At 38.5% G+C, this 14,448-nt stretch overlaps 1 protein-coding gene across 1 annotated transcript in view; it reads right to left on the reverse strand.

Annotated features, from left to right (window-relative positions):
* LOC116877752 (antigen WC1.1-like) overlaps window positions 1–11,693 on the reverse strand; it is a 37,864-nt gene extending 26,171 nt beyond the window's left edge. Inside the window, exon 1 of the mRNA XM_032874682.1 lies at window positions 11,568–11,693. Coding sequence (XP_032730573.1) covers window positions 11,568–11,643 — 76 coding nt within the window. The 5' untranslated portion in view covers window positions 11,644–11,693. The remainder of the gene's footprint in view (window positions 1–11,567) is intronic.
* Between the last annotated feature and the right edge of the window lie 2,755 nt (window positions 11,694–14,448).

Genomic DNA, 14,448 nt, shown 5'->3' on the forward strand with positions numbered 1-14,448 from the left:
ATATAGGATCCTAAAAGTCTATAAGAAACTACTATTATTTATAGCAAAATCATCAAAATAATAACAACATAAAATCATCAAGGGACACCTGGGTAGCTCAGTCAGTGGAGTGTCTGGTCAGGTCATGTCATGATCTCAGTGTCATGAGACCAAGCCCCACACAGGGTCTGTGCTGGGTGTGGAGCCTGCTAAAGAGTCTCTCTCTCCCTCTGTCTTTTCCCCCTCCCCTACTCAAATAAATAAATAAATAAATCTTTTAGAATAACAGTAATAAAATAATGGATTCAGAGGCAGGTCCTGTGCTAAATGCTATAAACACAGAAAATAATTAGACAATGTTCTTGCCTTCAGGTAGCTTGTATCTTTCTAGTTGGTGACACAAGTAAGCAGGTGATTTTATTACTCTGAAAAGTTCCAGGAGACTTCCTTAGTAATAGTAAGCTAGGTTATTTGAACTTGTCTTTTGCATTAAAAAGAAATAAAAAGTGGAATAATGATAAAAGGATCTTAAAGGGTTAAAGATCTGATAAGATAAGAAGGAAAATCAGGTTAACTCTGAAGGGAAAATGGGAATTCATTGAGAGACAGGAAAGTGAAATGTGCTTTTGCCTGAGAATATTAGCCTATTCAAGAAAATGTGTTTTTTAATGGCCTTTGATGGCGAGGAGGCACAAATCAAATCCCAAACCCATACTCAGATGAGACATCTGACAGAAGACAATCTCCACAATAAGCTGGAATATCAGTTGAAATAGCCATGCCTTGTATAAAATTACATTTAAAGCTTGAATCTCTAGATTATCTAGATAATATCAATGTTGCACTTGTATTAAGGTAGCCCACTATTAAAAGTGCCATATCATGTTAGCATAGGGCAAACTGGTATATGGGAACTCTCCTTACTATGTTTGGAGTTTTTCTGTAAATCTAAAATTACTTCCAAATAAAATATTATTTTAAAGTAAAAAAAAAAAAAGTGCCATATCATCATGGAAAAACTAAAATAAGATCCTCACAGAAGAAACTGCCTTCATGCTAGGCCTCAAATTACGTCTATGAAGAAATTTCATAAATAAAATGGCCAGTATGTTGTCCAAAATAGACAAATACACAAAGAAACGGAGGTCCATTAACAATAACCAAGAAAAACTACAGAAACAGAGAGTCACTTCTGATATTACATATATTAAATGTTGGCTATATAAAAACCATACAAACTATAGTCAAAGAAATAAAAATACAGTCTTAAGGATTCTTCAAGGAACCAAAAAAAAGCATGGAAAAAAACTGTAAAACCCAAAAGAACTTCTATGAACGAAAAATATATTTGTTGAAATTAAAAATTTTTCATCAGATTAAATTCAAGTAAAGAGAATTACTGAAGTGAGCAGTAAGTTAAAAATTATCAAGAATGCTGCACAGAGAAACAAAAGAATAAATAATACAGAAAAGAGGATCAGAGACATAAAGTTGAGCAAGAAGGTCTACAGTAAGTTAAACTGAAATATGGGAAGGAAGAAAGGGAGACAGAGACACACACACAGAAAAAAAGAGAATTGAGCAGAAGCAATATTTGAAAAATATTGGTAAAGAATTTTCCAGAACTCATGAAAGACACTAATCCTTAAAGTGATGAAGCCCAACAAAACTCAAGAAAGTCATATAAAAAGAAATTTATATGTAGACACATCATGAGTGTGGTTGATATGTCTAGTGTTCAGCCATATTTCAAGTTTTCTCTGGGCACATAGAAATATCAATTCTTCCTTACCAGTTTGAAGTTAAGTATGAGTTTGTGATCTGCTTTATTGAATGAAGTATGAGAATAAATTACGTGTGGCACTTCCAGATAGAAATATATAAAAGCCACTATATGCATCTAACCACAGTAAGCCCTACAGCCTCATGTTAAAGTAGTGGCATAACAGAGGGAGGCATCCAACAACTTAACAAGTTGAATAATCATAAGCAGAGGCCATGCCTAACTGAAGAAAATGTGTAGTGTAAGAATAAATAAATTTTGTTTATTTAATCTTCTGAAATTTGGGTTATTTGTTATGATAATATAACCTAATTATTCTTGTTAAAATGATGAGAACAGCAGAAAACTGACAAAAAAAATTTAAGACAGAGTAGTCTATGTTTTTGTTGTACTTTTCTGGATGTCTGAAATATTTTAGTAATAAAAATGATTTAAATTTTAAAAAGGAAAATACATTTTTCCTCCATAACTTTTTCTAAAAATGCTTAATTCTGTACATTCCTTTTTAAAAATTTATCATCTTTATTACTGAAAAAAAGTGTTGTGATGAGCACTGGGTGTTATACACAACTAATGAATCTTTGGATACTACATCAAAAAATTATGTTGGCCAACTGAACATAATAAAAAATTAATTTAAAAAAGACAGAATTGGTACACATTACCTCCAATTGAGCAACATCTGTATTAACATATGAGTCCCCAAAACAACAAGAGATGCCAGTACAGAGTAGAGAAGTCTTAGATGATCCAAAAGAGAAATAAATTACCAATCTAAATTTCTACACTCAAGTACACTCTATTTAAGTGACATCACCAAAATGGCAAAGTAGGAAACACCATACTCCATCCCCCACCAAAACAAAATAATAAAGATTGGATAGCTTTCCATGAACAAAGGCACTCTGGGAAAGCTTGGGAGTCCACTTGAGAAATTTTAACGACATGAAGACTATGCATTTTGCCAGCATCATTCCATCTCTCAAGGCAGTATTGCTCAATACAAAGAAGGAACTTCCTAGCTAGAAAGAATGCCCTTCCAGTCCTACCTCTGCCTACACTGATCCCCAGCCAGAAGCCCTAGAGTCACTACTGAGGACCCCAACAGCCTTTGCAGCCATCACAGACCCCCTACAGTGCTTGTCAAGGTCCCTACAGTCATCAAAACTCTGGACCTCAGCAATCTGAGCTGAAGAGATACCGTGCTTCCCAGATCCAGTGCAATCACACACCACAGCACTTGGCACCCTACCTCACTGGGCTCAGGTCACAGCATGCTACAGTGTGCCCTCACTCTCAGGTGAAGATCTTCCATTACCAAAGTCAGTCTATAAAATCCGAAGAGGTTACTGCTCCTACAAATGCACAGACACCTGTGCAGAGCTACAGGAACCAAGGAGAATCAAGGTGAAATGACTCCACTAAAGGAATACAGTAAACCTCCACCACATGATCCCAAAGAAATGGAGACACAGAAATTACCCAACAAAAGATTAAAAATAAATGTTTTAAAGATGCTCAGAGTACTACAAGAAAACATAAGTAAACAATAGAGTAATAGTAGGAAGCCAATACACAAACAAAATGAGAATATCAACAAAGAACTAGAAAACATAGAACCAAATGGAAATTTTGGAGCTGAAGAATACAACGACTGAAATGAAGAATTCAATAAAGACCTTCAACAGCAGTCTTAACAAAACAGAAGAAAGAATCAGTGAGTTAAAAGGCAAATCATTTGAAATTATCCAGTCAGATGAGCAAATGAAAAAGAGTAAAAAGGAATGAAGAAAACCTATCAGATTTATAGGACACCATCAAAAGAATCACCAGAGCCACGGAAGAAGAAGGGAGAGAGAATTGGGTAGAGAGCTTATTTAAAGAAATAATGCCTAAGAAGTTCCTAAAGTGGGGAAGAGACTTAGACATCCAAGTTCATAAAGCTAATAGGTCATCGCAAAATTTCAATCCAAAATCATCTCATCTAAGCCAAACTATAATAAAACTGCCTAAAATCAAACATAAAGAGAGAATTTTAAAAGCATCAAGAGAGAAAAAATTCAATACAAGGAAATGCACAAAAGACAATCAGTAGATTTCTTAACAGAGATCTTGCAAGCCAGAAGAGAATAATATATGTTCAAAGTGCTAAAAATAAAAAAACTTCCAGCCAGGAATGCTTTACCCAGTATACTGTCCTTCAAAAATGATGAAAAGATAAAGACTTTTGTTAACAAATAGAAGCTAAGAAAATTCATCACCCCTAGAACTGTATTACAAAAAATACTGAAATGCATTGTTCACGCTGAAATGAAAAACCTTTAGTTAGTAACATGAGAACATATGAAAATATGTAACACACTGGTAAAGTATATAGTCAGATTCAGAATACTCAAATACTATAATATGGTGATGTATTAACTACTTAACTCCAGTATAAAGGTTAAAGGATACCAGTATTAAAAGTAACTATAGCTAAAGGATGCTTGGGTGGCTCAGTCAGTTAAATGTCTGACTCCTGATTTTGGTTCGGGTCATAATCTCAGGGTTGTGACATCAAGCCCAACATCAGGCTCTGCACTGGGTGTGGAGCCTGCTTAAGATTTTCTCTCTCCCTCTCCCTCAGCCCCTTCCCCACTCATGATCGCCCTCTCTCTCTCTCAAAAAACAAAAACTAAAAACTTTAGCTAAAACAATTTGTTAATGGATATACAATACAAAATGATGTAAGTTGTAACATAGAAAACATAAAAGAAGAAGTGTAAAAGGGTAGAGTTTCTATATGAGATTAAAGTTAAATTATTACCAGTGTAAAGTAGCCTTTTGTTAAAAAAAAATTTTATTTATTTATTTGACAGAGATCACAAGTAGGCAGAGAGGTAGGTGGGGGGGGCGGGGGTGGGGTGGTGAGTCTCCCTGCCAAGCAGAGAGCCTAATGCGGGGCTCAATCCCAGGACCCCAGGATCCTGACCTGAGCCAAAGGCAGAGGCTTAACACACTGAAACACCCAGGTGCCCCTAAAGTAAACTGTTTTATATTAAGGTGTTTTATGTAAGCTCATGGTACCACAGAGAGAGAACCTATAGTAGATTCACAAAAGATAAAGGTAAGAGTCAAATCATACCCGTATGAAAATCATCAGTTTACAAAGGAAGGCAACAAGAGGAAGAAAGGAAGAAGAGAACTATACAACAGCCAGAAAACAATAAGCTGGCATTAGTTAAGTCCTACAGATTAATAATTTCTCTAAATGTAAATGGACTGCACTCTCCAATCAAAAGACTTTGAGTAGCTGAAAGGATAAAAACAAAAAGACCAGATATATGCTGCCTTCAAGATACTCACCTCCGCTTTAAGTACCAACACAGAATGAAAGTGAAAGGATTAAAAAAGACAGTCCATGGAAATGGGAATCAAAAGAAAGTAGGGATAGCCATACTTGTAAAAGACAAAATAAAGTTCAGTCAAAAGCTATAAAAGGGACAAATAAGTCCATTATATAATGATAAAGTGGTCAATTCGTCCAGAGGATGTAACAATTGTAAACATATGCTTCCAACATTGGAGCACTAAATACATTAAGTAAACACGAACAGATCCAGAGGGAGAACTAGAAAACAATAATAAGTAGAGTTCTTCAATATACCATTCCAACAGTGGGTGGACCATCCATGCAGAAAATCAATGAGGAAACATTGGACTTGAACCATACTTTAAAACAAATGAACCTAAGAGACATAAACAGAAAATTCCATCCAACGGAAGCAGAATATTCTTACCAAGCACAGAAGGAAAATTCTCCAGAATAAACCATGATAGGCAACCAAACAGCTCAACAAATTTAAGAAGACTAAAACCATAACAACTATCTCTTCCAATCACAATGGTATGAAACTAAAAATCAATAAAAGGAAGAAAGCTGGAAATTTTGCAATAAAGTAGACATTAAACAACATACTTTAAAAACCAGTGAAAAACAACCAAAGAAAAACCAGTATTATTACTTTGCAATAAAGTAGACATTAAACAACATACTTAAACAACCAGTGAAAAACAACCAAAGAAAACCCAATATTATTACTTTGCAGTAAAGGAGACATTAAACAACATACTTAAACAACCAGTGAAAAACAAACCAAAGAAAAACAACCAGTGGGGAAAAAAAAAAAAGAAAAACTCAAAAGGGAATTCAAAAAAATATCTTGAAACAAATAAAAAAGGAAATACAACATATTAAAACCTATGGAATACTAGAACAGTTCTAAGAGAGAAGTTTATAGTAGCAAGAAATGCTTACATTACAAAAAAATAAAGATCTGAAATTGAAAACCTAACCTTATACCTCAAATAACTAAGAAACCAAGCCAAAGTTAGCATCAGAAGGAAGGAAATAACAAAGATCAGAGCAGGAAAAAATGAAATACAGACCAGAAACCAATAGAAAAGATTAACAAAAGAGTTGGTTTTTTGAAAAGATAAAAAAAAAACTGACAAAACTTTTAAAGAAAAATTAACATTAATCCTTCTTAAACTCTTCCATAAAATTGAAGAGGAAAGGGTGGCTCAGTCAGTTGAGCATCTGACTCTCAGTTTCAGATCAGGTCAGGATCTCACATTTGGGATATTAAGCCCTGAATCCGGCTCCATGCTCAATGTGGAGTCTGCTTCAGATTCTTTCTCCTTCTCCGTTCCCCTCTGCCCTACTCCACTCTCTCTCTCTGTCTCTCTCTCAAATAAACAAATAAAATCTTTTTTAAAAATTGAAGGCAAAGAACACTCCCAAAATCATTTTACATTATCGACATAAACATGACACTGAAGCTACATAAGGACACTACAAAAAAAAGAAATCTATAGGCCAATGTCCCCAGTGAACATAGATATAAAAATTCTCAACAAAATATTAATAAACTGAACTGAACAGTACATTAAAAAGATCATATACCATGATGAAGCAGGATTTATCACTGAGATGCAAGAATGGTTCAATGCATCAAATCAACAAATATAACACCTCAAATATGTAGATGAAAACTAAAAATCATATGATCATCTCAATAGATTAGAAAAGGTGGCAAAATTCAACATGCTTAAATGATCAAATCTCCAAAAATTGGGTATAAACATAACTCAGCATAATATAAGCCATATGTAAGGAGCCCACTTAGTACCATACTCAATGGTGAAAAGTTGAAAGTTTTTTCTCTAAGATCAGGAACAAGTAAGGATGCCCACTCTCACCACTTTAATTCTGTATCGTACAGTAAGTCCCAACCAGGGTGATCAGACAAGAAAAAGAAGTAGAAGACTTGATCCAAAACACAAAGGAAGAAGTAATATTGTCTCCACTCGCAGATATCTTTACATAAAAAAAATCCTAAAGATTCAACCAAAAAGCCTATCTAATCGATGAGTTCAGTAAAGTTGTCAGATATAAAACCAACATACAGAAATCAGTTGTGTGTCTATACACAAAAAATGAAATATCTGAAAAATAAATTTTAAAAACCCACCTCATTTACAATAGCATCAAAAGAATAAAATGCTTAGGAATAAACTTAACCAAGGAGGGAAAGTTCTGGACACTGAAAACTATAAGACTTTGATTTTTAAACATTGAAGAAGACCCAAATAAATAGAAAGATGTAACTTGCTCATGTTTAGAAGAATTAATATTGTTAAGATATCCATGCTACCATAGTCATCTATAGATTCAATGCAATTTCTATCAATTCCAATGATATTTTTCACAGAAAGGGAAAAAAATCTTAAAATTTGTATGGAACCATAAGAGACTCTAAGCAGCCAAAGCAATCTTGAGAAAAATAAAGCTGAAGGCATCACTTTCAAACTATACTACAAAGCTCTAGTATGATACTGGCATGAAAATAGACACATGGACCTTGGAAAAGAATCAAAAGCCTAGGGGAAAAAAAACAATGCAATATGGTCAACTAATATTTGACAAGAAAGTCAAGAATACTCCAAGGGGAAAGGACAGTCTTTTCAATAAATAGTGTTAGGAAAACTGAATGTTTACATGCATAGAAGGAAATTGGACCACTACCTTACACCACTCACAAAAATTAACTCAAAAGGGATTAAAGACTTAAATGTAATAACTTAAACTATAAAACTCCCAGAGGAATATATAGGGGAAATCTTGACATTTACTTGACAATGATTTTATAGATATGACGCCAAAAACAAGCGGAAAACATAAAAAGAAACAAGTAAGAATATGCTCAACTAAAAATCTTCTGTAGAGCAAAAGTAATGACCACCAAAATGGAAAAAGAACATATGAACATATGAAATGGGAGGAACTATTTTGCAAGCCATCTATCTGATAAGGGGATCAAAAATACACGGGCACCCAGGTGGCTCAGTCATTAAGCCTCTGCCTTGGGCTAGGGTCATGGTCCCAGGGTCCTGGGATCGAGTCCCACATCAGGCTCCCTACTCAGTGGGAAGCCTTCTTCTTCCTCTCCCACTCCTCCTGCTCGTGTTCCCTCTCTCACTCTCTCTCTCTCTTTGTCAAGTAAATAAATAAAACCTTTTAAAAATATACCCAAGGGTGCCTGGGTGGCTCAGTGGGCTAAGCCTCTGCCTTCGGCCCAGGTCATGATCTCAGGGTCCTGGGATCGAGTCCCGCATCGGACTCTCTGCTTGGCAGGGAGCCTGCTTCCTTCTCTCTCTCTGTCTGCGTCTCTGTCTACTTGTGATCTCTCTCTGTCAAATAAATAAATAAAATCTTTTTTAAAAAAGACTTTTTTTTAAAAAATCCAAAATATATAAGGAACTCATACAAATCAATAGCAAAATAGAAAGAGAGAGACAGAAAGAAGAAAGAAAGAAAGAAAAAATAATCTAATGTAACAAAACCATAAGAGACTCAACTATAGAGAACGAACTGAAGGTTTCTGGAGGGAGGTGGGTGGGGGATGAGCTAAAGGGACATTAAGGAGGACATTTGTGATGAGTGCTGGCTGTTGTACATAAGTGATGAATCACTAAGTTCTACTGCTGAAACCAGTATTACACTATATGATAGCTAATTAGAATTTAACCTGGAAAAAATTTTTTAATTTTATTTTTTCATTTGACAGAGAGAGTGAGAGAGCACAAGCAGGGAGAATAGCAGAGGCAGAGGAAGAAGCAGGCTCCCCATTGGGGCAGGGCCCCCCCCCCCAACCCAGGACCTCCGGATCATGACCCGAACCAAAGGCAGACACTTAACCATCTGAGCCACCCAGGCATCCCGAAAAAACAAAAAAATTTTTTAAGATTTTATTTATTTATTTGACAGACGGAGATCACAAATAGGCAGAGAGGCAGGCAGAGAGAGAGAGGGAGAAGCTGGTTCCCCATGGAGCAGAGAACCCAATGTGGGGCTTGATCCAAGGACCCTGGTTGCCTGGGTTCAAGTCCTGCCTCTAACTACTTACATCTGTCTCACCTTAGACAAGTGATTGAACTGTGTTTTCTTTCAGTTTTCTGGTCTAATTTTTGAGATAAAAACATCGGTTGCCTTGTAGGGTTGTTGGGCACTCACAGGAATTCACAGAAGTGAAGGCAGTGTCCGATTATCTGCTGATAATCATAGTCACAATCATTGTAGTAGAAATAGTATAAAAAGCTCCAATACAAATCATGACAAAATGACAAACATCCCAAGTTTAAAAGCACAGACGTCATTAGTAAGTAATTCACAAATGAAGGATTAAATTAGCTAATATATACCAGTTTTTGCTTATGAAACTGGCCCAGTTTTTAAAACTCGATAAAAAGCCAATGTTGGTGAGGAGCTATGGAAACTAACGCTCTCATATAACGTTGGTGGGCATAAAAATTTAGTGCAAACATTTCTGGCAGATCATGGCTCTTCATGTATCAAAATCTCTGAAGGTATTTACAGCCTATAAAACAGCAATTCCACCTTTAGAATGTCATTAAGAAAAACTATCATGATGTGATTTTACACTTAAATGCAAAGAAATTCAGAACAACATATTTCATAAAAGCCGAAACACTGAAAACAACTAAATGACCAAAGCAGCTGATTAGGTGTGTATATTGCATTTTGGTCATATAATGAAATAATTGGAAGCAAATAAAATTTTCCATAATATTCCTGAAATGTCCATATTTTCGTCATACTACCATGAAACATTTTTAGTGTGTAAAACAAGAATAACAAGATGTTGAAAATATACTGTTAATTTTTTAAAAAGAGTTTACAGACTAAATACTGAGTTATCCAGTCTTTGAGAGTCTGTTTCTGTGTATAACGACATAAACTGTGTTTCAAAGGATAATCTTTTGCCAATGCCCATCATGGATTTCACAGTGGAGACTCCTGTAGTGTGTGCCCAACGCAGAAATCATCAAATGCTCCGAAAGGCCAGGACTATTGTTTTACAAAGAGCAGGGTCAATGTTGTATGAAAGAGAATAAATTTTTAGTAGGCTACACTGAGTGGTGTTGGTTCTGGGAAAATAAAAAGAATGCTTGCTTTGGTGAAATGTTCTTGCAAGTTAAGTTACTACTGAAGAAATTTCCTATAGTTTTCCTCGTCAGAAGAGGGGGCCTTATATGAGAACACTCATTGTCTCTCGTCCTCATGGACCGAAACCCCCACCTGCACCTCAGAATCATCAAGAGAAGAATCTTCACTGGCATCTGGCCAACCCTCATTCAGCAGAAACTTGGAGGGATGGGGTTTCCCAAGGAGAGTCAGGGAGGGACAGAGACTGAGCTCTAGAAGGAAGACAATCAGCACTGAGAGCAGTCAAAGCTGTAAATAGTCTCAGCCTGGACACGCACCCAAATCTGAAAGAGCTGCCTCCTCCGGACTGAAGCCTAGGCTTTTTGCAGCCCTATCTCTGACGCCCGCAGTCCTCGGAGTCCAAGGCTCAGTAGAAACCAGCTTGCAGAGAGGGACAGAAGAATGCAGGAGAGAGAAAATGTACCCTCCAGAATTCAGAAAGGACCAGTCTAGGATCCCAGTAAGTCAGGAAATGATTCACAAGGACAGGGGCAGGGACTCAGAAGGCTTAATATAACTAAGCTGTGCATCTGTTAATCTCTGTTAACAAGAGGCCTCCTGACATGGCTGCAGGTTCCTCTGCTCTACAACAGACACTTGGTAGGAACAAGCAAGGCCAGGAGGCAAAGCCTCTCCCAGAATCCAGTGCAGGCAAACACCAGAGTCAAGCAGAGAGAAGACGGGGGGACTGAAGGAGAGGTGTTAAAGAGGAGAGCAGGTGTGAGATTATCTATGATCTGGTTATATATGGGACATGGCACTGCCAACGGTGTGGGCTTCACAGAGCAACCGACTCAGCCACTTCTCAGCAGCCCTGTTCCTCCCGCACAGACAGCCCTCATACCCCCTCATACCCACACACAAGCACATAGCCTACAGTCACATAAACATATCAAACATGGAAATCCTGATGAGGTAGTCCTCTGCAAAGTGGACAAATACAGTGTGCAAGGACCCCAGGGACACGGCTGAGGTCAATCGCTGGTCCTTCCCACACACAGGGACCAACCAAACACTCCCTGAAAACAAGGGAGACATTGACTCGGACTCTCACTGACTCATCTCAGTCTGGGTTCAATATCATTTCTTACCAAAGCTCCCACCATGATCAGTTGACACCCCCTATGAGAAGAACCGGTATTCACAGTCAGTGTGGTTCCTTTTTGGTCAAAAACACATGGTTTCCACTGAGGCTTCAGCTCCCTGACTCCAGAAACCTTTCCCTTCACCCCTTACTGTTGATCCCGGGAAACTCACTTTGAGCAGCCACCATGGTGCTAAGGAGGACACAGAGTCCCTGAAGAGAGAGATTCAAAGCCATCCTGACTCCCATGTCCTCAAAGTCACAGTCCCAGTTGCAAAATAACCCTGCGAGGAGGTACCAGGACACCAACAAAAGTCTACAGTAATGGGAGGGGGTAATATAAACACATCCTCTGACATCCTCCCTACTGAGAGCCAATAGTGATGCACTTTGCCATTTAAGATGTGATCGGAGACCTCATCTGCCACTTTCTGAAGCTCAAACACCAATTAGATTCTGAACCTCCAAAATCTCCTTATATGAACAACATGGCCTTTTAACATCATGTTTCCTTAGGTCTCTGAGAACCAGGCCCGTGTCATGGGGGCTGAAGTAGAAAAGCTACATCAAAAACATAAGTGGTTTTTTCTCCCCTAAGGGTCCTGGCTGCTGGTGGTAGACTAAAATCTTGAAGGGTCAGGGTGCCGCGATCTGGACCCTTTGGCCCAGGAGAGGAAGTTTTTGGTGCAATAGAGCATTGTTCTTCCCTGTGTCTTAGCTTATGGCTGGAACAGGGAACCCCAAGGAGGTTTGAAATACAAGAATAATTATCAGATAAGCCAGCAGAAAATCAGGATCGGCAGCACAGGAATTCACAGGTGAATGTGGAGGGCTGAGGTGGGAGTTAGGTGGACGTGTGATTATTGGTCTTTCTTCGTTCTGCTCGGAACCATCCGGACACCGAGGACCTAGAGCAAGAGGGGCTCATAACAAAAAGGGGCTTTGACAGAATCTAACTTTTCCTCTTTAGGGATCTTTCTGAGCCTTTAAAACCACTCCATCCTGCCTACACCTGTCACCCGGGGATAAATTCTCCTTTATGGGATGAGGAGGAGCTCTATCCCACAGGGTATTTACAGACCCGATCTTCTAGAGAGCCGGGTTGGTGCTCAGGGTTCACAGCCCATGGCCTCTCTGTCCCCCACAACCCTTTCTTCATTCCAAACCAATCCCTGGGCATCCCTCGCTTTCCCATCCACTCCCGCCAAACGACTGACCCACTTGCAACATTTTTCTTCCCGCACTCCCCACCCTCCCCACCACCACCCTTTTGGAATCTCTCTAAATTCCCTATCCCTAGTTCCGTATTCCTAATACACATATTCATTCTCTTCATTTTTAATGGTTTTACTCTTAGTCACACCAGAAAAAGAAACAAGGAGAGACAGAACTAAGCAGCATTCAGAATGTATGGGTGCTCACTGAGGTAAAATTAGTGAGTTACTGGGCATCACACAGAACACACCATCAGCTAACATTTACTTACATCCTCTCTACACCATTACATAAAAACACTGTGCCACAGGCTCAGAATAAAACAATGAACAGGACAGACACTATCCCTGAGCTCACGGAGTTCACAGTCTAGCTGGTAGTCAAATATGTTAAACAGACTAAGTGTATATGAAATTGTTTCACAAAGATGTGAAAAATCTATAATGAAAAAATTCTGTGAGTAATAAGAGGTTACAACATGGAGGCTGTGGGAAAGTCAGCTCTCACCAGGGGAAGTTTCTCTTTGGAAGGGATATTTGAGCCGGTACAAATGAAGGAGGTGTAGCGTGCCAGAAAACTCAAGTCCCTCAACTCAAACCTCATGGCCTCTCTCTCGACTCTGCCATTGCTGGTAACCACATCCCAGAATGTTTATATACTGAAATTCTCTTCTTCTAGTTCTTGGTCTTATTTCAACCACCTGTCCTTTACCTCAACCTCTCTCTTCCCTTGAATCTCTTGTTCTACTTGAGATAGAATGCACTAAGAGTTGGAGAAAGAACTAAAGATTAGACCACCAAGAGGCATATGTAAGTTGACTAGGGCTTAAAGATGTAGAGCCAGGCCCCAGGAGGCTCAGAATTTGTAAGAACTAAGCTGATATTATTGAATTTGTGGGGAATGGCGAACCAGAACAAGGACAGCAACGTTACCGTTTTCCTCAAATGTGTAAAATGCCACATAGAGCAATGCTACTTAATGGGTCCTACTATGTTCATGTTTTATTGTGAAACATGACTTCCCATAGAGCAATGCTTTGGTGCAGTCACGGGAATGGAGATTTAACCTCTAACCAGTAGGAGCCTAAAGTTTGGGAGAAAACACATGAAACTCTCAGGTTGAGTCAGAAACTACTACAGAGGACAAAGATAGTTGTAAAATTTGTACAGTAAGCCTAAATAAAAAAAAATAGATAACCAGTGGGAATTAGTGTGATGGAAGAAGGATGGCAAACTACTCTCTACAACTTGCAGAGTCACAGCAGAATGAACTCAGTCAAGCTGATCCGCTGATATTACTTATTGTCAACAGGTTCCACTATTTTTTTTAAGATTTTATTTATTTATTTGACAGAGAGAGATCACAAGTAGACAGAGAGGCAGGCAGAGTGAGAGGGGGGAAGCAGGCTCGCCACTGAGCAGAGAGCCCAATGTGGGGCTCAATCCCAGGACCCTGGGATCATGGCCTGAGCTGAAGGCAGAGGCCTTAATCCACTGAGCCACCAGGCGCCCCAACAGGTACCACTATTAAGAGAAGTTATGTTTCATCTACCTGGCAGGCATCAAAACAAAAGAAAAGGAAGCTTCCTATCAACAAGGGTTCAAATTCACTGCTTCTCTTCCCTTCAGCATTATTTGATGTTATTTCAAAATCACACAGAATCTTTGCTCCCTAGCCAACAGGTTGACAACTCCACTCTCTTGCTCCAGCTCACACTCCATTGATTATTTTATCCTCCCTGTCACCCACAGAGTATGAGTTGCATCCCAATACTGGACCCAGTCTGTTGAAAGGGTCCTCTAAACACAAGACCCAAGGTTCATCAGCTCAGTATCCCCC

The sequence above is a fragment of the Lontra canadensis genome, unplaced genomic scaffold (assembly GCF_010015895.1).
Source record: "Lontra canadensis isolate GAN:19392208 unplaced genomic scaffold, GSC_riverotter_1.0 scaffold53, whole genome shotgun sequence".
Taxonomy (NCBI): Eukaryota; Metazoa; Chordata; class Mammalia; order Carnivora; family Mustelidae; genus Lontra; species Lontra canadensis.